Source organism: Geotrypetes seraphini, chromosome 5 (genome assembly GCF_902459505.1).
Source record: "Geotrypetes seraphini chromosome 5, aGeoSer1.1, whole genome shotgun sequence".
Classification (NCBI taxonomy): Eukaryota; Metazoa; Chordata; class Amphibia; order Gymnophiona; family Dermophiidae; genus Geotrypetes; species Geotrypetes seraphini.
In genome coordinates this window covers 194,542,251-194,565,474 of record NC_047088.1, presented here as the reverse complement: position 1 = coordinate 194,565,474, position 23,224 = coordinate 194,542,251, and the positions used below count along the sequence as shown (strand labels likewise).

General features: G+C 45.0%; 1 protein-coding gene across 2 annotated transcripts in view; it reads left to right on the top strand.

Annotated features, from left to right (window-relative positions):
* HNRNPA3 (heterogeneous nuclear ribonucleoprotein A3) overlaps positions 1-23,224 on the top strand; it is a 152,237-nt gene that overhangs the window by 18,599 nt on the left and 110,414 nt on the right. The window contains exons 5-7 of one of the 2 annotated variants that reach the window (XM_033946077.1): positions 21,782-21,868; positions 22,109-22,186; positions 22,840-22,941. In XM_033946077.1, the coding sequence (XP_033801968.1) occupies positions 21,782-21,868; positions 22,109-22,186; positions 22,840-22,941 (267 nt within the window). The remainder of the gene's footprint in view (positions 1-21,781; positions 21,869-22,108; positions 22,187-22,839; positions 22,942-23,224) is intronic. The other variant, XM_033946078.1, reaches the window with a different exon arrangement.

Genomic DNA, 23,224 nt, shown 5'->3' with positions numbered 1-23,224 from the left:
GACTTTACACTTAAAGCAGTCTTTTTGGTGGCTATTACTTCTGCGAAACGTGTTTCTGAGATGTAGGCTTTTTCTTGTAGGACTCCCTTCCTGGATTTTTCTAGAGAGTGGGTTGTGTTGCAGCAAGTTCTTTTCTGCCAAAGGTGGTTTCGTCTTTTCATGTCAGTCAGTCCTCCCAGTGTTGGGAAGTTGGGAGGGCTCTTCGGAGCAGAAGCAGTTGTGCAAGTTGGATATCTATCAAGGGTCCTTAGCTGTTATGCTCAGTGGACCGTGGATTTTCTAAATTCAGATTCTTTGTTCTCTTAGCGGGACCTTGTAAGGGGATAGCGCTTACAAGGCTACCATTGCATGTTGGATTAAGGAGACTATTGCTTAACATAGAAATAGACGGCAGATAAGGGCCACGGCCCATCTAGTCTGCCCACCCTAAAGTCCCTCCCCTACCTATGCCCTGTGAATAGATCCCATGTGCCGATCCCATTTGGCCTTAAAATCGGGCACACTGCTGGCCTCAATCACCTGTAGTGGAAGACTATTCCAGCGATCAACCACTCTTTCAGTGAAGAAGAATTTCCTGGTGTCACCTCTTAGTTTCCCGCCCCTGATTTTCCACGGATGCCCTCTTGTTGTCGTGAGACCCTTGAAAAAGAAGATATCTTCCTCCGCCCTGATGCGGCCCGTAAGATACCTTTTGAAGAAGTCTGTTCCGGAATTTCTCAAGGCTCATTCCACTCAGGGTCAGGCAGCATCTTGGGTTGAGTCTTCTCTTGTGCCTCCAGTGGCTATCTGTAAAGCTGCGGTTTGCTATTATCTGTATTCCTTTATTCACCATTACTGTGTGGATGGTCAGGCGCATCTGGACGTGGTGTTTGGAGAGTGTGTGTTGATGTTGGCCCTTCAGGGGTCCTTTGACAAATCCAAAACTTCACCTCACTTTATAAGAAGAGGAAATCAAAGGTTATACGGCTAAACCTCCAAACTGAGATAAGCCACAACATCCACCTCTGATATGTTGTATGTCTTTAACACTTGCTGTATTCCGTCATCTTCTAATCTTTTCAGAAGTAAGACAAACCAGTGGCATCTGATAATTCATTAATTTATTTTTCTTTAATAGTGCAGAGTTACTAGCATGCCCCGACGGGACCCGTTTCGCCCAAACAGGGCTTTCTCAAGGGTTCACTGTAGGCGCTCTTTCTTTAGCGTCCTCACATTTCAGGTGCTAGATCTGCCGGGAGCCCTTTCTCCTTATTACGGATGCAGGAGTTGTTCTCTGCATACTACCTTCATAAGAATAGCCTTATTGGGTCATGCCAATGGTCCATAAAGCCCAGTAGCCTGTTCGCACAACAGAATGTCATTTCTAACCTCACTCTTCCATCAGGCATCATTCTCATGGAAAAACATCTTAGACGATACTCTCACAATAGAACCACAAATCTCTAACCTTTGGAAAAAGACCATCTACACTATACATCAACTGCGACTCACAAGACCATACTTACACCCACACCATTTTTCTCTGATCATCCTGATGATGGTCCTATCTCAACTGGACTTTTGCAACTTCGTCTACCTCGGCATCAACACTACTCTCATCTGCAAACTGCAACTCATCCAGAACACAGCCGTTAGACTAATCTACAAATTAGAGAAATTTGATTCAATCACAACCTTCATCAGGTAACTACAATGGCTTCCAATTTCATCCCGGATAATTTTTAAATCGTCATGTATCCTACGCCAGATTCTATACGGAAACTCAGCAGCCCCTCTTATTCAATTCTCTACTGCTTGGTCGACATAAAAAAAAATCCTTAACAGAATCCAACTAAATCTGCCATCCACAAAATACCTCCACTAGAAACAAATTTTCCACTCTATGCTAACTTATCTGGATGTAAAAACATGGAATGACCTACTAGAAACCATCAGAAAAGAAACAAGCTACACTATTTTTTAGAAAACACCTCAAGACTCGCCTCTGACAGTTAACTGTCTTCAATTCTATATAGCACCCCCTACTTCTAAGTCCCTCCTCTTTCTTCTCCATGCCCTTTTCCCCCACTATTTTCCCCTTCATCTTTGATCCGTCACCTTGAGCCTGCATAGGTATGCGCGACTCACAAATGATAAGATTAGATTCTCACGGTGGCCAATCCAGGTCACTAGTACCTGGCCAAAACCCAAGGAATAGTAATATTCCATGCTACCGATCCAGGGCAAGCAGTGGATTCCCCCATGTTTTTTTCAATAAGACAATGGACTTTTCCTCCAGGAAAGGACATTCTTAAAACCAGCTATGCTATCGACTTACCACAACCTCTTTCAATGCATTCCAGAGCTTAACCATTCTCTTGAGTGAAAAAATTTCCTCCTATTGGTTTTAAGTGTTTCCCTATAACTTCAAGTGTCCCCTAGTCTTTGTAATTTTGACGGAGTGAAAAATCGATCCACTTGTACCTGTTCTACTCCACTCAGGATTTTGTAGACTTCTTCAATCGTATCTCCCCTCAGTCGTTTCTTTTGCAAGCTGAAGAGCCCTAACCTTTTTAGTTTTTCCTCATACAAGAGGAGATCCATCTCCCTTTATTATATTGGTCGCTCTTCTTTGAACCTTTCCTTGCGCTGCTATATCTTTCATGAGATAAGAGGCCAGAATTGAGCACAAAACTCCTGGTGAGGTTGCATCATGGAACAATACAGGGGCATTATAACATTCTTAGTCTTGTTAACCATCCCTTTTTTATAATTCCTAGCATCTTGTTGGCTTTTTTGGCCACCGCTGCACATTGGGCAGAAGGTTTCATCGTATTGTCTTAAGACAGTGGTCTCATTCAAACCCTTTGCAGGGCCACATTTTAGATTTGTTGGTACTTGGAGGGCCTCAGAAAAAATAGTTAATGCCTTATTAAAGAAATGACAATTTTTCTTTATAGTCTATAAATCTTTCCTTTTGGCTAAGTCTTAATAATAATAATATTGTAATTTATAGCTAAAGAGACATATGATCAAGAAACTGTTTTATTTTACTTTTGTGGTTATGATAAACATACCAAGGGCCTCAAAATAGTACCTGGCGGGCCTTGAGTTTAAGACCACTAGTCTACGATGATACCTAGATCCTTTTTTTGGGCACTAATCCCCATGCTGGACCCTAGCATCTGGTAACTGATTTGGGTTATTCTTCCCAATGTGCATCACTTTGCATTTGTCCACATTAAATTTCATCTGCTATGTGGACGCCCAGTCTTCCAATTTCCTAAGATCTGCCTGCAATTTTTCACAATCCGCATGCATTTTAACAACTTTGACAGTTTAGTGTCATCTGCTAAATTTAACTATCTTACTCATAAGAAGTGCCATCTCCGGAACAGACCCTAAGTCCATCAAGTCCGGCGATCCGCACACGCGGAGGCCCCGCCAGGTGTACCCTGGCATAGTTTTCGTCTCTATATCACTCTAAGCTTCTCATAAGGAGATGTGCATCTAGCTTACCCTTACCTATGTCACTTTAACAACAACAACTTTATTTTTGTATACCGCCATACCCAGGGAGTTCTAGGCGGTTCACATCAATTAAACAATTTAACAAGAAATTACAATTAATCAGCTTTACAAGCAACGAAGTTGTTGAGGTGAGCATGAGGGGGGGGGGTGTACAGGTTATTGGAGTTAGCAGGGTGGGAGAGAACAATAAGAACACAGTGGGCTGGGAATCTGGGTTCAATTACTAATGAGACTCCTTGTGGCCCTGGGCAAATCCATTGCTCCAAATATAAAACCTTCGATTTTGAGTCCACAAGGGATGGAGAAAGTACTTCCCTATAATAAAACTAATCAAAACTAGATTCAAATACACAATTTCATGATAGAAAATGTTACTACTGTGCAGTCATGAGCCTAATCTATCCATGCCACTCATAAGGAGATGTACATCTAACTTACCCTGAAATCCTAGAACGGTGGATTCCGCAATTACCTCTTCTGGGAGAGCATTCCAGGTGTCCACCACTCGTTGTGTGAAGCAGAACTTCCTGATATTTGTCATGAACTTGTCCTCCCTTAGCTTCAGTCCATTTCCTCTTGTCCGTGTCACATTTTTTTCCCTGCTCTATTTTGTCGATTCCTTTCAGTATTTTGAAAGTCTCGATCATATCCACTCGCAGTCTCCTCTTCTCAAGGGAGAACAATCACAGTCAAGTTGTTCCTTGTCATTCCAATTTCCAGATCATTTATAAATAAGTTAAATAGCACCGGTCCTAGTACAGACCCCTACGGCACTCCACTGTTTACTCTCTTCCATTGCAAAAAATGACCATTTAACCCTACCCTCAGTTTAAGTCAGGCAAATTAACTAGGATGTTAGTTTGTCTGTTTCATTTCACAGGCTCTTGCACCAAATTGGATGTTAGGAGAGTCTTACTCCTCTATTTGGGAGGATTAATGATTATCTTTTTATCCTGACTGCTGCACCTCGTCCATGGTTGGCCGGCGTCCCTCGATCGCTTGATGGGATTTGACAGGCTATTTCTGCGACTTAACATCGCGCGTGTCAAGTAGCCACTGTTTTTTCTTAAAGCCCACTAGACTAGAAGTGGTATTGCATCATGAACAGGGTCTTTCGCAAACCAAACAAGAGTTGACCCTGATTCTCCCACAAAAGTACTCAGCCTGCAACAGAGGATCCCATGGCAGAACTGAAACTGATGGGGGGTGGCTAAGCAAGTTGAGATTGAGCTCTTGGATTTGTGAATTTTTTTTTTCCCCCTAAAATGCCTCACACCAGGGGCAAAGGCACAATCCGAATGGGGCCCTTACCTTTGGATTCGTCTAAGCCAATGCGCCAGACATTGCTCGACTTCACCGCTAGATCTCCTCTTGCTGTTGGAGCGCGAGGTGCCGTGGTGTTGCCCTCCCGGGACTTGGAAGGCACGCCAGAGCCGGAAGTCTCTCTCTCGCCTCCTGACCTCTCTATTCCTCCATGTGCCGCGATGGAGACATCTGAGCTTGAAAGAAGCCCTGGTACCGAAGCGGTTGCAGGAGCATTCCTTCATGAGCTGCAGTGAAAGGAAAAGAGCAAGGAGTTGAGGGTAAATCCTTATCTCCCTCGAGGTCTCCCTTGTGGACTTTTGAAGACTGCTCCAGAAAATGGAAGGAACGATTCCAAAATCCACGGAAGAAACAGCAAATTTGGTAGGCAAAATTGACTCTTTAGTAAAAACAGTAGATGAAATAAAGACACAAAATTGAAGTTTCAAAAAACCAACGAGGATATTATATCTTTAAAATCAGTCAATGAAACTTTAATAAAAGATAAATTTAATGATCCATAGGAGTTTAAATTTAAGGATATTGAATTTTCCAAAAACAGTTGATATGTCTATGGTTGAAATGTTTAGGAATTACCTATTTAACTTCATTTAAACTTCATACCTGAAAGGTTTCCTCCATTAAATAAAATTTATTATCTTCCAATTTCTTTAAAATAAAAAAAGTATTGAAGCAACTATAACAAACAACGGAGCATCAAACTCAGGCTCAAATGGATCTAGGTAATATATCGGAGATATTGGAATCATTGAGGAGAGGGCAACTCTGCTTGCCTTGTTTGTTTTTCAACAAGATCTAAACGCAATAATGAAAATGTACTTTAGGAATGCACAGACTCCTTTCATGGGACAATGGGTTTGGATTTACCCTGATGTTAACAAAGAAACTCTTAACATGAGGCAAGAAGTGAAAGATCTGGGAGCAAATTTTCAGCTAGCATACCCATGCAAATGCCTCATTAAATATGTTGTTTGAAATACACTTTCTTTGTTCCAGACCATTTGCAGACGTTTCTGGTCCTTAAGTTGATATAGAGGAGTATTCCCGTTAATGGCCATTAGTTACAAATGATTTTCCTGTTTAGTACAAGTTCTTTTTGTTTGGGGCCACTTCCCCATAGAATTTTTGTTGGGGTCTATGAAGAAGTTATTGATGTCTAATTTGTAAAAATGTATTTCCTTATTTTGTTTCCTTTCGTTTTACCTAAACAAACGTTTTTGCTTGCTTTGTATTTCAAAATATAATAAATTTAAAAAAGTAACTGATGCTTCAGGAAATTCATGCTGACATCAAATTGGTTAGAACAGAACTGTCAACCCTGGCTCCAGACCTGATAGGTGAGAGAGCTGATTTGGGACACAGGGTGGCTGGGACGGAGGAGGGCCTTGAGCAGCATCATGAGCATCTGCAGAAATTGGACGCCAAAACTAAAGATCTACTTGCTCACCACACCTATGTGCTAGATAAATTAGAATACCTGGAGAACTGTAGGCGGCATTCCAACCTGCGGATTCGGGGTGTACCGGAGCTGGCTGAATACACTAATTGTGAGCGGGTGGTACAGCAGGTGGCCAGCATGCTCCTATCAATGGATACGGTGGTCATGGCTCCTGATAACATTCGGATGGAACGGGCCCATAGAGCTTTGATGGCCCCGAGGGGGAATAAACCCTCCGACATAGTGGTCTGCTTTACGGACTTTAAAACAAAAGAGGTGGTCATGCAAGCAGCGCGGGCGCAGCCTAATTTGAAACTAGATACATTTGAGATTGAGTTATACCAAGATTTGGCTGCAGTAACCTTGAGGCAGCAAGCAGAACTAAAACCAGTACTTCGCTATCTGCGGGAGTATAACATCAAATATTGTTGACGACATCCTTTTGTGCTGTTGTTCTACCTGGAAGGGAGATTGTGCGCGGTTCGAACATTGGAGAATGCGGCTCAGCTCTTCCCTTCGGTCCAGTTCTCCGGTGAGGCACCGCCATTACGCAGCAGGCCTGGACAAGGCGCCTGTGGAGGGAGGTCGTCCCTTGCGGCCCAGCTGGCAATGGGTGGTCACCTCACAAGGAACTGGAGCAGCGGCCAGTCCGGGTGTGGCGACCTGACAATCTTCGCCTCTCCTCTTGGACCTGATTCTGGCTTTTCCAGGGGCCGCTTTCTGGGTTTCTGATGGGAGCATAGAGGAGTGGGGTTGCTGTGATCCGGTTTCTTTAATGGGCCCTGTTTGGGTTTGGGAGGGAGAGGGACCTCAAAGTGTTCAGAGGCCTGATTGGTAGGGGGGGTTACTTCTGTTGGGGTCAGCTGACCCCAGAGCGGGGGCTTAACAGGTGGCTGCCTGTTTTGTGAAGACTGGGTTGCTTCTGTTTGCCCTTTTGTCTTGTTTCTGTGGGAGGGTGTTGATCTGGAAGGTGTAGGGTGGTGTTTTAAGGCGAATGAAAGATCTGGATGTTGCTGTGGGGGGGGGGGGGGGTGGAGGATCTATTTGTGGGGCTGGTGGAGTGACATGGGAGATCCCTTGTGGGTTCAGTGGGTGGACGGGGTTTCTGACTTGTGGAAAATCAGGCTGGGAGCTGGGCATTCTGAGAAGATCCTGAATGAAGGGGGTGAGATGTTTTTGATTCTATTTTGTTTGTGGTTGGGCGCTTTGGGAGATATGGTATTGTGTGAGGGGGGCCTGCGGTAGCTCCTTCCTCCGAGGTCCTATGTCTTCCAGTAGGTGGGGGATAGGCCCGGGTACAGTTTTTGTGGGTAGGGGGGTGGTTGGGAAGGATGGGGTTTGGTGTGGAATAAGGGAAGACTTCAAGTTTTTGAGTGTGGAATGGTGCGTGTGGGGTTCTTTGGCATCCTGAGCGGCTGTGTTTGAATGAGTGGGGACTGATGTCCGCTCTGGAACTTAGGCTCCTCACACTAAATGTGATAGGCCTGAATATGGCCAATAAGCAACAGCTCTTGTTTCGGGAGGCCCAGTGCCTGCACCCTCAGATTCTATTTTTGCAGGAGACACATTGTTCCATAAACATTTATTGCATAATCTTCTTTTCTCAGGAGTGTATTTAGCTTACAACAAAGATAAGAAAAGTAAAGGGGTGGGTATTTTGATCGCGAGTGCGGTACACACGGAGTGCAAGCGAGTAATTCGGGATAGGGAAGGTCACTATTTAATTCTGGTGATCCAACTTGATGGGGACTGGTATACACTGGTCAATGTCTATGCTCCCAATGAACGTCAGTGCCCCTTTTTTTAGCTGCTTGGAGACTCTGATCCAGAGTTGTGTAGAGGGGATGTTAGTGCTTAGTGGGGATTCCAATATCACCCTGGATCCTTTGGTGGATAATTCCAAATCGGGCGTTCAATATGGGAAGACAGAGGAAGAGTTTACGAGCTCTTTTAAATCATTGGGATTTGTGTGATCTTTGGCAGAGAGCGAATCCGGTACAGGATTATACTTATTTTTCTCCAGTCCATAATTTATTCCTCTAGGATAGATCTGTGGCTGGGTGAAGCGGGGTTAATGTCTCGCTTGCGGCAATGTCACATTGAGTCCAGTACACTAGCTGATCACTTACCAGTGCTTTTGATCTTAGAGGGGCGTGGAGAAGAACGTCTGTGACCACCATGGAGATTTCAGGATGACCTCTTGTTAGATCCGGCGAATGTAGAATTGCTTGGTAAAGCTATGGTGGAATATTTAGAGTTCAATGATCTAGGAGAGATTAAACCAGGGCTCCTGTGGGAAGCTAGAAGAGGAAACCCTCTTATGTGATTCCTGGCACTTGGCGGCTGTGACATTGTGGTTGAAACCCAATAAGAATAGTGAGGATTGTGGTTCTTACTGGCCCATTTCGTTATTGAATTCTGACTAAAATTTTCACTAAAATTTTGGCTCAGTGATTGTAGAGAGTGTTACCAACTTGATACAGGTTGATCGGGCGGGTTTTATTTGTAAGCATTAAGCCTTTGATAACATTAAAACTGCCCTGCACTTGATTTGGCATGCTCAGCAATTTAAGATTTTGGCGATACTGAGAAAGCTTTTGATTAGGTGCAGTGGGATTTTCTGTTCGGTGTCTTGCTTAAATTAGGATTTGATGCTAAGTTTCTCTCCTGGCTTCACTTGTTGCATGTGGCTCCTTTATCCAGCTTTACGATCAATGGGTTTTTAATGGCCCAAGTTGAATTAGGTCGGGGAACACGGCAGGGTTGCCCCTTAATCACCATTGCTGTTTGCCTTAGCCATGGAGCCTTTTGCATGTTTAATTAGGCAGCATGAGCATATTCAGGGGTTGGAAGTGGGCAATCTTACAAGATTTTGCTTTTTGCAGACAATGTTCTTTTGTTTCTGTGGGAACCCAGAGATTTCCTTGCAACATTTGATTCAAGCTTTGGAAGACTATGGTCGGGTTTTCGGGTGAATATGGACAAATCCGAAATTATTAATCTTAATCTCTCATCTGTACAGGTGCATCAGTTCCAGGGTCAATTTGCCTTCCGTTGGGCTCATAAATATCTAAAGTATACTTTATTCGCAGTAAACTTTCCTCCACTACAGCAGCGCGTTTTCCAAGACTTAGACAGATGGGAAGGTATGACTATAGGGTGGATGGGCCGAATAGCAGCCGTTAAAATGATGTTGCTTCCGAAGCTATTATTTCTTTTTATGGCTTTACCCATACCGATGGGCTATTTTCGTACATTGAATCACAAAGTGTTTGCCTATATTTGGAAACATAAACCCCCAGGGGTACGGTGGGCTCTTATGTCAGCGAAAGCAGCAGGGAGGGATGGGAGTTCCCAATTTCCTTCTTTATTATCAGGCAGCCTTATTGTGGGAAGTGGCTGCATGGATTGGGTATGAGGATCGTCCCTGGATGCATTTGGAACAGGCATGCTTGCATGACATCTCTCTGTGGAGACTCCCTTGGGCGCCTATTTTCATGTTGCGGTCCCATTTGAATGTACTCAATTCTTTCTTGAGTGTAATTTTACATACTTGTTACCAGCTGCTGCAGAAAATGTTCCCAGAGCGTAGACATTTTACAATGACTCCTCTTAGTCTTTTAGAGAGGGCTTTGTATCAGTGGGAGAGGATCCTATCCGTTATCGATGGGTCCACGCAGGGCTGTGCACGGTTGGTCAACTGGCAGGCTGGCGCTTTGCTTCCCTTTGATCAGCTACAAGATGAATTTGGACTCCTGCACTCTGATGTGTAGGGAGAGTCTTGGATGACAAGGTGTGGGGTAGATGTTATCGAAGCCTTTTTTCTTTGCCTATTACTTCCTCTCTTTTGGAAAATGGGTATAAACCATATTATCGCTGGTATTTGACACCAGTGAAACTACTTTCTCTTGGGGTTGCTCTTTTGGATCACTGTTGGAGGGGGAGAGGGGGTGTATAGGTGGGCTCCTTCCGGCATATTTAGGAAACCTGCCCCAAGGTTAAAGAATATTGGAATATGGTGGGGCAGTTGCTGGTCCAAATTCTGGGGATATATGTTCTGGTCTTGATGGAATGCTGTCTGCTTAATGTGCCTTTCCCGGTGTTTTTACCCCAGGAACATCATTTGGCCATCTTTGTGGTAACCCTAGCGAGAGTAGCTTTGGCTGGCTGTTGGCGATCTGCTAAGCTGCCGGAATGGGGACAATTACTTAATCGTTTGGATGCTTACTATTCAACTTATGTGTGAATTGACTGCTTTGCGCCGGATGTGCATGGAGCTTTACCGGAAAGCATGGTCTGGTTATGTCGCTTGGTGGGCTTCCTCGCTCCACACTGGACTAGCATTAGGTTGGGAGGGTGGGGGGCTTTGATTTTGGGGGAGGTTCGGGTGGTGTGTTGTTCTGGTCAGAGGTGGGCATTAGCATTGTTCCTGGTTCCTTATTTTGCGGGATGATTTTTTTGTTCATAGCTAGATTGAACGTGTCTGAGAGGTTTCATGACTTATGGTTCTATTTGACTTTTGCATTTTCCTTTGTTTTCAGTTGTCTTTTTGTTTAAAAATCTAAAACAGTTTTGGGGAAAAACCTCAAAAGCTAAAGCTTAACCAAACCAAGAAGGGTTAAAACAGTGGACTTACTGAAAAGACCTGTACGCTGATGAGATTCACTTGAAAGCAGGATGAATGGGAGTGCGTGTCAGTGGGACTGCGATATTTAATCTGATAGGGCGCTAAACGTCAGTAGTGGATTGGATGCGCACAGATGTGAGGAAGGGCAGCAATGTCAAAAAAGCACTAGAAACAAAAAATACTAATAAAATAGAAAAATGTTTGAATGACCAATAAAATTTGCAGAACGGCTACTTGTTCCCCTCTTCATAACTTTACCCGTTTTTTGAGTGGATGTGGCAGCTCGATCTGATGCCACTTTTGGGACATCAGTTTTGTGGGCAGGCCCTTCTGTTCCTCTCTATATGCTTCCATTGCTTCAGTATGACACCTAGCGTATGGAATCCGGATGGGTTGAAAGAGTGGAAGATTAGGTTTTTTGCCTTCGATAATCTTCTTTCTGTTAGTCCCTGTAAGATTCCATATGATCTGCCCTCTCTGTGTGCACTTAGTGGTTTGGAATAGCTTGGCTGCTTTCTTCCTCAGTTATTTTCCTTACACGCTTTGAACACTTTCCAGCTAGTTGATAGATCCTGTGGTCAGTTTAGTATGCTTGTTGCACGCATAAGAACATAAGAATTGCTGCTGCTAAATCAGACCAGTGGTCTATCGTGCCCAGCAGTCTGCTCACGCGGCGCCCTTAGATGAAAGTCCAGTGCCCTGAGTCTAGCCTTACCGACGTACGTTCTGGTTCAGCAGGAACTTGTCTAACTTTGTCTTGAATCCCTGGAGGGTGTTTTTCCCTATAACAGCCTCTGAAAGAGCGTTCCAGTTTTCTACCACTCTCTGGGTGAAGAAGAACTTACTTACGTTTGTATGGAATCTATCCCCTTTTAACTTTAGAGAATGCCCTCTTGTTCTCTCTACCTTGGAGAGGGTGAACAACCTGTCTTTATGTACTAAGCCTATTCCCTTCATTATCTTGAATGTTTTGATCATGTCCCCTCTGTCTCCAGTTTCTCTAATCTCTCACTGTACGGCAACTCCTCCAGCCCCTTAACCATTGTAGTCGTTCTTCTCTGGACCCTTTCAAGTAGTACTGTGTCCTTCATGTACGGCGACCAGTGCTGGACGCAGTATTCCAGGTGAGGGCATACCATGGCCCAGTACAACGGCATGATAACCTTCTCCAATCTGTTCGTTATCCCCTTTCTTAATCATTCCTAACATTCTGTTTGCCCTTTTCACCGCCGCTGTGCATTGGGCGGATGGCTTCGTCGACCAGTATTCCCAAGTCTCTTTCCTGGGTTAGTTCTACATTATTTCTCAGTGTTTTGCTCGAATGCCTTTGTGCCTGTTTATTACTTGTTTCATGTTTTGCAGAGCAGACTGGTTCAAGACTTGTCTGTGTTGCTGGGGATATTCCCCCGTACCCCCTTGTCATGGATTTGTACAGGTATGTTACTTGTCTTTGGGACTTAACTGGATATGTTTGCTAGCTGTCAGGCTAAGGGGGGTGGCATATGTGCTTAGAAAAGTGTTGGATTTCTCTAACTCCTGGATTGCGGGTTGTGATTGAGCACCTAACGTTTGGAATCCTACAGGGACTAACAGAAGATTATCAAAGGTAAAAAACTACTCTTCCGTTTCTCCTTTAGCACAAAAACCATTTACTTACAGAAAATAAAAACAATTTAATGAAACTTTTGACATTGTATTTCTGCAGTTTTCACATCCCAACTTTTCTCCCTCTCACACCCATGGACCCTTTGAAGCATCTTTCGCCCCTGTCCACCATTCTTTCTTTCATTCCCTGGACCCTATACCCCTACCCACCAGCCCCATGCCCAACATTTTTCCATTCGCTCCTCTCCAGCACCATACTGCATTTCTCCCTCTATGCTCTCCACCATATCCACCATTCCTACTCCTTGCATCCATTTCTCTCACTGTTCCCTCTCCACCACTATGTCCAACAGTTCTCATTCTCTTCCCCGTGTATCTCTACCTCACTCCTCTCCCACAACCATACACAACAATTGTTTTCCTCCCTATACCCAACAAGTCTTGTGCAATCCTCTTATTCCTGGATAAATGGGTTATACATCCCATATTGTGAGACCTACTTGTAGGAAGCCTCATTTATATAATTTTTTTCAGACCCTCCCCGCTTACCTTGGTACTTCCCACTGAGTTCCAGTTGCTTTCCTACAAGCGAGACAGTAGCAGCTAGTCTCGTCTGCTCATGTTCAATTTTTCGTCTAATCGGTGTCTTTGTGCTGCAGAAGTTCCCAGCAGGGACAGCTCTGGCTGCGGGAGAACAGACTTTGTAGATAAGGTCTGTTTCCAGGGGATTGACTGCCTTGCAGTGCACCTCCTGAACAGCCTGCACCTTCAGATTGGGGCTCAGGTACCGTTCCATTGGGAGCTTGCTCACCCCAGGTTTGTCTGCTAGTGGGTTTGAGCTCATGCCGCGTGGCTCTGTGGAGGTGTGCCTGGGATTGGAGCTGACTGTGTTTCTCTGCCAGGTCGCATGCGCAGCATGTTCTGTGGGTGGCGGAAGTACCCGGCCAGTAGAGTCAGGCCAGAGGGGCAGTCGGAAGACAAGCAATCCCAGTTTACAAGGCTTGTTGAGGCAGAGGATCTGCTTTTAAGCTGATTCAGCTTTTCTGCAGCTTCCCAGCACACAGACTTGCTTGAAGAACTTTCAAAAAGTTAGTGCTGCACCGCTGAACGTAGGTCGTGTGTCTCCTCTGAGGTACCTCAGTTCTCATTTTTCCCTGGAGCCAAGAAGCACCTGTTTCTCAGCTCTGCTGTCTTCGATTTCTGCCTTCTCGCTGTGCGGTGCATTTTCTTTTTTCTTTTTTTCATCTGTTCTTGTCCGGCAGGGCTTGGGCTCAGGCCCTGCTGCTGACCCTCGTTTGGCTGCAGCCTTATTTTTTTCTATGTCCCGGCCTCTTATGGGCTTCAAAAGGTGTAGCCAGTGTAACTGGGCGATTTCTCTCACCAACCCACACCATTGGTGTATTAAGTGCTTGGGACCTGAACATTGTCCTGAGTCCTGCCCGCGCTGTGCTACCCTTAAAAAAAGAGCTCTCTGGAGACATGTCCAAATCCAGCAACTCTTTGGTTCCATGGAGCCGTCTCCAGCAAAGGCCTCGACCTCTGTGGTGGCCTCATCGGCCAAGCCTTCGACCTCGAGCAAGTCACCCTCATCCGTGAAGGCCTCATCTGCTGTGCCTCTTAAGGTCTCGTCCTCTGGCAAGTCTGCTCTTCCCTTCGCAGGTACGCTACCTAAGAAGCCTCCAGCTGAGTCTCGGGCAGTCGTGCCAACTTCTACAAGACCTCTGAAGCATGCCTCCAAAAATAGGGAATACTTATCCTCGAGGTCGCCCTCTGTGGAGCGCACTGCTGCACCTTCTAGACCAGAGTCATTGGTCTTGGTGCCTGTCTTTTGAGGATATACTGCAAGCCATATTGACCAGGCAGCTCACCTCTTGTTTTTGCCAAGCTTGCCCCTGCCTCGACTCTGCGAGCCAGTCTGAGCATACTGACGAAGCACAATGAGCAAAACCTGTTAGGTCTCGGCCTTTGTCCTCCAGTGACTCCTCGCCTCGTCCTTCCAAGTCCGGGTCTCTGGCTACTCAACCTGCTCAAGAGGTGGAGGACAAGCCTCGATCGAGACCCCACTCGAAGCATTCCTCGGTATTAAGGTACCTGGCTTCAAAGAAGGATAAAGAGTCTTCTATACCTCGTTCTTCGAGGCCCATTGAGACCCATAAGCATAAGAACATAAGCAGTGCCTCTGGGTCAGACCAGAGGTCCATCATGCCCAGCAGCCCAGGACCTGCATATTAATCCTCTATCTATACCCTTCAATCCCCTTTTCCTCCAGGAAAACATCTAATCCTTTCTTGAAACCCAATACCATAGTCTGTCCTATCACACCCTCTGGCAGCGCATTCCAGGTGTCTACCACCCTCTGGGTGAAGAAGAACTTCCTAGCATTGGTTCCTAGCATCTGTCCCTTTTTAATTTATCTGAATGCCCTCTTGTTCTTGTAGTCTTCAAAGGTTTGAAGAATCTGTCCCTCTCCACTTTCTCTATCATGTCCCCTCTAAGCCTCCGCTTTTCCAGGGAAAAGAGCCCCAGTTTCTCCAATCTTTCAGCATAGGAAAGGTTTTCCATACCTTTTATCAATCTCGTAGCTCTTTACCTTTTATCATCGTGACATCGAGTATGCCATGTCCTTCTTAAGGTATGGCGACCAATATTGGACGCAGTACTCCAGATGCGGGCACACCATCGCCCGATGACAGCATTCTGGTTTTAATACCTTTCTTGATAATACCTAGCATTCTGTTTGCCTTCTTAGAAGCCGCTGGGCACTTTGCCGATGGTTTCATTGTCTTGTCAACCAGTACCCCCAGTCCTTTTCTAGGCTACTTTCACCCATTACCAGCCCTCCCATCGTGTAGTTGTACCTTGGGTTTCCGTTTCCTACGTGCAAAACTTTATATTTCTCTACATTGAACTTAATCTGCCATCTCGTCGCCCACTCCCCTAGTTTATTCAGGTCCCAGCCCCATTAATAATTTGGTGTCGTCTGTGAATTTATTACCTCGCACTTCGTCCCTGTTTCTAGATCATTTATAAAAACATTGAATAGCAGCGGTCCAAGCACCGACCCCTGTGGAACACCACTTGTGACCCTCTTCCAGTCCAAGTATTGGCCCTTCACTCCTACCCTTTGCTTCCTACCCGCCAACCAGTTCATGATCATCTGTGTACGTCTCCTTCCACCCCATGGTTCTTTAGTTTCCGAAGTAGGCGTTCATGGGGTACCTTGTCAAAGGCTTTTTGGAAGTCTAAGTATACGATGTCTATGGGGTCCCTTCGTTTAATTCCTTTGAAGAAGTGCAATAAGTTCGTCAGGCACAATTTTCCCTTGCAGAAGCCATGATGGCTTGTTATAAGTTTATTCCTTTCTAGATGCTCTTCGATGCTATCTTATCAGTGCTTCCGCCATTTTCCCCGGAACCGAGGTCAGACTTACTGGTCTGTAGTTCCCCGGGTCACCTCTCGATCCCTTTTTTAAAGATGGGCGTAACATTGGTTATCTTCCAATCCTCTGGGTCACGCCTGTTTTCAGGGATAGATTACAGACTTGCTGTAGTAGTTCCGCTATTTCCTCCTTTAGTTCTTTCAGTACCCCTTCAAAAACCAGGCATAGGTCTCAACTCCAAAGCTTTCAACGCCTCGTACTTCTCCATCTCGAGGCTTGTCCAGGTCCTGGACTCCTGTCGAGGCCTCCTATGAGGGATCCTCGTTTGCCTGTTTCTACAGTGCACAAGTCGAGACATTCAGTTCCTCATACTCCTTGGGACCTCTCCATCGTGACATCTCAAACGTAAGCACTCTCTGACTCTGCCTATATCACACAGTGGAGCTTCTGTGACTCTTACATTCGATAAAGATGTCCCTTCCCAATACTCCAGGTAGGCTTCTTCTTCAGCAACGCCTCAGTCTCGCTCCACTTCTCCTGAGGGCTGTAAATCTTCGAAATCCACATCTTTTTCAAGATTCATCTTTGACATGCTTAAGGCTCTTCAAGTTGATCTTCAATCTGAGTCTGTATACTCCTGAATATTTGGCTGAGAGGGAATTGCCACATCCGCCAAAGGACACCATGAGACTTCCCATGAATCCTGTTTTGAAGCAAACTTTTCTGAGGAATCTCGAGACTCCTTATTTAATTCCGGCTGTTCCCTCAAAAATGGAATCTCGTTACCGTACAGTTCCTTGTAAAGAGTTTGAGAAGCCGCAATTGTCTCACCAATCCTTGGTGGTAGAATCATCTCTCAAAAAATCTAATCCCACCAAGGTTTATGCTGCAGTCCCACCAGGCAGAGAAGGACGGACGATGGATAAATTTGGATGCCGTCTGTATCAAAATTCCATGATGTCAATCAGGATTTTGAATTACAACTTCATTTTCACATCTTATCTGAAGTACTGCATAAAGACCATGTCCTACTTCTCTGATTTACCTGAGCACCATTTGCCTGAGTTTCAACTACACCACCATACTCTATCACAAATATGTCTCTTCATGCTTCAAGCAACTTGTGATGTATTTGAAATGCCATCTCGAGTTACTGCTTTTTCTGTGGCAATGCGATGTCTGGCTTGGCTATGCATTGTGGATATGGATCCTAACTTGCAAGATTGTCTAGCCAATATACCATGCCAAGGTAATGAGCTGTTTGACGACTCCATTGAGGCTGCCACCAAGCATCTGTCAGAGCATGAGCGGTCCTTTGCCTCTTTGATTCGACCTAAAGCTAAGCCTCCAGCTTCTAAGCCTTATAGGCCACCTCCACGTCGTTATCTACAGAAATCTACTCTGGCTTTCTCCAGGCCTCCATCTAGGAAACAACCACAGCAGCAGTGTCAGCAAAAACCTCAGACGCCTCCTGTAGCTAAGCCTGCACAGTCTTTTTGACAATCTAAATCTGAGCATAACGTCCATCTTCATCCATCAGTCTTCTCTCCTCCCAACAGTGGGAGTAGATTACATTACACCTCTGGGTTCTCACCATCATCTCAAAGGGTTACTCGCTTCAATTTCTTCAAATTCCACCAGATCTCCCTCCAAAAGAGTTTCCTTCCAACATGTCGCAATTTCCCCTTCTTCTTCAGGAGACTCAGGCTCTTTGCCTCCGTTCTGTCGAGGAGGTTCCCTTGACCCAATGGGACATGGGGTTTTATTCCTGTTATTTTCTGGTCCCAAAGAAGACGGGGGATCTGCGACCTATCCTGGACCTCAGAGCTCTCAACAAATTTCTTGTCAAAGAGAAGTTTCAGATGCTCTCTCTTCCAACTCTGTATCACCTGATGAATTGAGAAGAATGGTTATGCTCACTAGATCTCAAAATGGCTTATACTCGTATTCCAATTAATCCAGCCTCTCGCAGATTCCTAAGATTTCAGGTGGGGAATCTTCATCTTCAGTACTGAGTCCTTCCTTTCGGCCTTGCCTCATCATTTACCTTGATTTTCAAAAGGCTTTCGACAAGGTGCCACATGAAAGGCTGCTTAGGAAGCTGTGGAACCACGGGGTGGGAGGGGATGTGCACAGATGGATCGAGCACTGGTTGTCGGGTAGACTGCAGAGGGTTGGAGTAAAGGGACAATACTCTGACTGGCGGGGAGTCACGAGCGATGTGCCACAGGGATCGGTGCTGGGGCCGTTACTCTTCAACATATTTATCAATGACCTGTAAAAGGAGGCAAAGTGCGAGGTTATAAAATTTGCAGACGATACCAAACTGTGCGGCAGAGTTAGGTCCAGGGAGGAGTGTGAGGACCTACAAAGGGACCTGGACAAGCTGGAAGACTGGGCAAACAAATGGCAAATGCGATTTAACGTGGAAAAATGCAAGGTCATGCATATAGGGAAAAAGAACCCGTTGTTCGACTACAAATTGGGGGGGGCATCGTTGGGAGACAGCAGTCTTGAGAGAGACTTGGGTGTGCTGGTGGATGCATCACTGAAGCCATCTGCACAGTGCGCAACAGCCTCGAAAAAAGCCAACAGGATGCTGGGCATCATAAAGAGGGGCATAACAACCAGGACGCGGGAAGTCATCATGCCATTGTATCGAGCGATGGTGCGTCCGCATCTGGAATACTGCGTTCAATATTGGTCGCCGTACCTCAAGAAGGACATGGCGGTACTTGAGAGAGTCCAAAGGAGAGCAACGAAACTGGTAAGAGGGCTGGAACACTGCCCATACGCCGAGAGGTTGGATAGGCTGGGGCTCTTCTCTCTGGAAAAGAGGAGGCTCAGGGGAGATATGATAGAGACCTTCAAGATCATGAGGGGCATAGAGAGGGTGGATAGGGACAGATTCTTCAGGCTGAAGGGGTCAACAGGCACGAGGGGGCATTCGGAGAAACTGAAGGGAGATAGGTTCAGAACAAATGCAAGGAAGTTTTTTTTCACCCAAAGGGTCGTGGACACTTGGAATGCACTACCAGAGGAAGTGATAAGGCAGAGTACGGTACAAGGGTTCAAACAGGGATTGGACGGATTCCTGAGAGATAGGGGGATCGTGGGATACTGAGAGAGGTTCTGGGATGTAACACAGGTATAGAAAGCTAACCAGGAAATAAGTATAGAAATCCAACCAGGTCGTGGATGTGCAAGACCGGAGGGTTAGGACTTCGATGGGAAGATAGGACTCAATGGGAAACCAAGGTGGCAAGGGGGCCCCTTCTGGTGACTCAGACAGGCCATGACCTGTTCGGGCCGCCGCGGGAGCGGACTGCTAGGCGGGATGGACCTATGGTCTGACCCGGCGGAGGCACTGCTTATGTTCTTATGTTCCCAGAGTCTTCACAAAATGCCTGGTGGTGGTGGTTGCAGCCCTGCGGATGCAGGGTCTTCAAGTCTTTCCGTATCTGGACGACAGGCTCATCAAAGCCTCGTTTCAACAGGAGGTTATTGTAGCGACCAACGGACTATAGCGTTTCTTCAAAGTCTTGGGTTCAACATCAATTTTCCAAAGTCCTGGTTATGTCTCTCAAGAACTCTACAGTTTATTGGAGCCATACTGGACACTGTTCATTCCTGCCTCAGCCACATCAAGATGCTCTCATTCACCTTTGTCAACAAGTGGTGCGCAAACTTTCTGTATACTTGATTTCGGTGTGCAGGATGTTGTGGATCCAGCAGTAGTCCAGTGACTCATCTAAGATGACCCAATGCAAGTTATCTTTTTAGAAGGCAATTACTTTCGGTAAAGGTCTGGATCAGGGGTGTCCAATGTCGGTCCTCGAGGGCCGCAGTCCAGTCGGGTTTTCAAGATTTCCCCAATGAATATTCATGAGATCTATTTGCATGCACTGCTTTCATTGTATGCTAATAGATCTCATGCATATTTATTGGGGAAATCCTGAAAACCCGACTGGATTGCGTCCCTCGAGGACCGACATTGGACACCCCTGGTCTGGATGATCTCCATGGCTAGTGTGCAGGACCATAAACCCAAATCCTTGCCCGACAGCAGGCCGTGGTCCTCTTGAGGTCCAAAGTGTTCTAGCAGTGTAATATTTAAAATTCTATATGGAATTTTTTTGTCTTTGGTCTCCATTTCCTTTAACTCTTTATGAGCTATGAGATCAAGAATTTCTCAATTGTATAAACTTTCTTTTCCTTTATTTAAGGGACTAAAGGTGTACCAGGCTATATTTCTCGTTCCTTTATATATACCTTCACTTCAATCTGGAATGAGCTTCCTGTAGAGATCAGATCAATTTTTTTTCTCTTTATACTTTTAGAAAATCTCTAAAAACAATATTTTTTCAAAAAAACATTGTTTAAATAGTTCTACTAGAAGATTTAGGATTGTACTTCATTATTTATGTAAACTGAGTCGAGCTTCTTTTTAAGAGGATGACCGGGTATAAAAACTAAAGGATTGGATAGTGGCAGCTCTCCTGCAAAAACTCAGCATTCAAGTCCATCCATCCATACCTGGACTACTGGCTCATCGGAGCCCAGTCGGAGTTCGAGGGGCATCAAGCAGTTCACCAGCTCGTTCAGTTGCTTCAACACCTAGGCTGGATGATAACTTCAAAAGTCACCTCGTGCTGGTGCAGTACCTGGAATACCTGAGGGTAAGCTTCTGCCCAACTCACGCATGGAGAAGCTGTACAAGCTGATAACGTGCCTTCTGGAGACTCTGGTCCTGACAGCCTGATAGTATCTGCAGGGCCTGGGGTCCATGGTTGTGACCATAGATGTAGTTCCCTAGGTAAGGATCCATCTGCAACTGCTACAGGATGTACTTATTTCCAGTTGGAGTCTGCAGAGGGACAGCAAGGGACTCGGAACAATCTGGCCTGGTGATTGAGTCCTCTGTCTCAGGGTCTTACCTCTGGATTTCCAAATGGGTGATACTGACAATAGATGCCAGCCTGGTACAGGGCTGCTGGTCCTGATCCAATTGCTTGGAGCTTTGGATGATTTCAGCTGGTTCTCCTGCACTTCAAGCATCTTCTCCGGAATCGTAGAGTGTGTGTCTTCTCTGACAATGCTACAGCAGTGACTTATGGGTTGGTTGGACCATTCGAGTGTCTGCCACCATCTACTATGTATGTCAGTCGCTAGGAGGGGGGGAGAGATTTGCATATAATGGAAGTGACAGGCATGCAAATCTGCTCCATGCATATTCATAGGGCTATCCTGAAAACCCGATTGGCATGGTGTTCCTCCAGGACAGGGTTGGGGACCACTACAATACATGTTACTTTTTTTTCTGCGGGAGTAGTTTCTAAGCTCCTTTGTTGGTGTTCGTTGTTGATGTTCTACTGTTCCTTGAGCAAAACGATTGTTGCTGTACTTATTTGTCATAGATGTCTCTATTTTACATTTGGTGGCTCTCAGTGCTTGGGTACTAACTGTAAGTGGAGCTAAGGAGCACAGTGAAGTACAACAGAGGCACAGAGAAAAAAATTTGGACGCGGCCATTGGGACACAACCCACTTATCTAGAATGTCTCACCTATTCTGTTGGAAAAGAGCTTACTAGGGTAAGTACATAATCCCTTTTGTAAAGGAGGCTTCCTACAAGCAGTCCCGTGACATGGGATTCATAATCCACCTGTCCAGGAATAGGTTCTTCCCTTTGCTAATATTCTATCTTGTAAATCCATACTAACCTTTTGTTCTACAGTACTGTTCCTAGGTGGGTTAGGCTTTTGCATACTGTGACACAAATCTGGCTTAAAAGGTTAACTAAGGATGTTAAAAATGGACTTGTTTGAGTTGAATGTATGGTTAATTGTCTTTGAAAATACTATCTTTTACTTAAGTGTTCTAATAAACTTTCTTTTCAGTTCAAAAATATCACACTATCAATGGGCATAACTGTGAAGTTAAAAAAGCGCTTTCTAAACAAGAAATGCAGTCTGGGTCACAGAGAGGTAAGTTGAGGAATGAATGAAAATGTTATAATATTTGAATGAGGCATATAGGTTGAGGAATTTAGGTCAGTTGGTCCATAATTAGGAAGCGGCTAGATCATGTTATTCCCCCTTCCCCCCCATGGCATTAGTTTAAAATACAGATCCATCTTAGGTTGTAGTTGCTAAGCTTTCAATCTGCCTTGAATGTAAAATATTTTACGACTTTGTTGATATTCTAATTGAAACTTTGTGTTAAAGGTCGTGGAGGTGGTTCAGGCAGCTTCATGGGTCGTGGAGGAAACTTTGGCAGCAGTGGTGGAGGAAACTTTGGCAGAGGTTGTAAATCTATAACAAAATTTACAACTGGTGTAAGCATGATGTTGCATAGTGTATACCGACATAGGCATTGAGCTAGTGTTCCCAAATTACAACCTGTAGGTCAAAACTTGCCCGTGTCAGTAGGAAATGCTGCCTCATGCACTCGTAGAAACCACTCATTTGTTCAGCTGCTGTTGCAGAGCATTAGTAACGCATAATATTTTGGGGCCTCAAAAGAAACTTGCAGCAGCTGTTTAGAGAACTAGACCTGTTGCCTCTGCCTTGTTTTAGAACAACCGATCCACTATTCAGCTGTACCTGAGTAAACTGCAGAAAACATGGCTTATGTCCTGGCAGGTTTAATCCCTGTTAAAAAACCATATGCGGTTCATTTGCCTTGCTGTAGCCACCTCTGTTGCTTCAGGGTTAGGTTGACTGTTAAATTGTAGCACAGGTTTAAACAAGTGTTGCTCAGATTTGTCTAGTGCCCTTTCGTGTTCACTTTAGGCCGTTAGTTATAGAGCAGCTGGGAAGGGGGAACATGTTAGGTAGTATAGGTTGAGATAATCAAGCTCTCCTATCCCCTTCTGTAGTTATATTGGACCATCTAGTGTGGAGACCTGTAAATTAAGTGGTGTATGAGTACAGTTTAATGTTTTGCACTTTTTCAGGAGGTTTTGGTGGTAGTGGTGGTGGTGGCGGTAGTGGCGGCAGCAGTGGCAGAGGCGGTTATGGAGGTGGTGATGGTGGGTACAATGGATTTGGTGGAGATGGTAAGTATATAAATCACTTTTAAAACTGTATTGAGTTCAGAATGTTGCCCATGTAGTATTTTGAAGCATAGTCAGCTTTTGCATAATAAACTGATAAGGGAATTTTATAAATGGAATATAGTATGCTTAAAATCGATAAACAGGGATTCTTAGCAAATCTGTCTTGTCTAGCACTACATAGAAAGTGAAACCAAAAAAACATTGGAGTGATTATGTTCCTGAAATGGATTTATTGAAAATTAAAAAGTTCCACAAGTCAATGCAAGCAATCCACATAGAAATA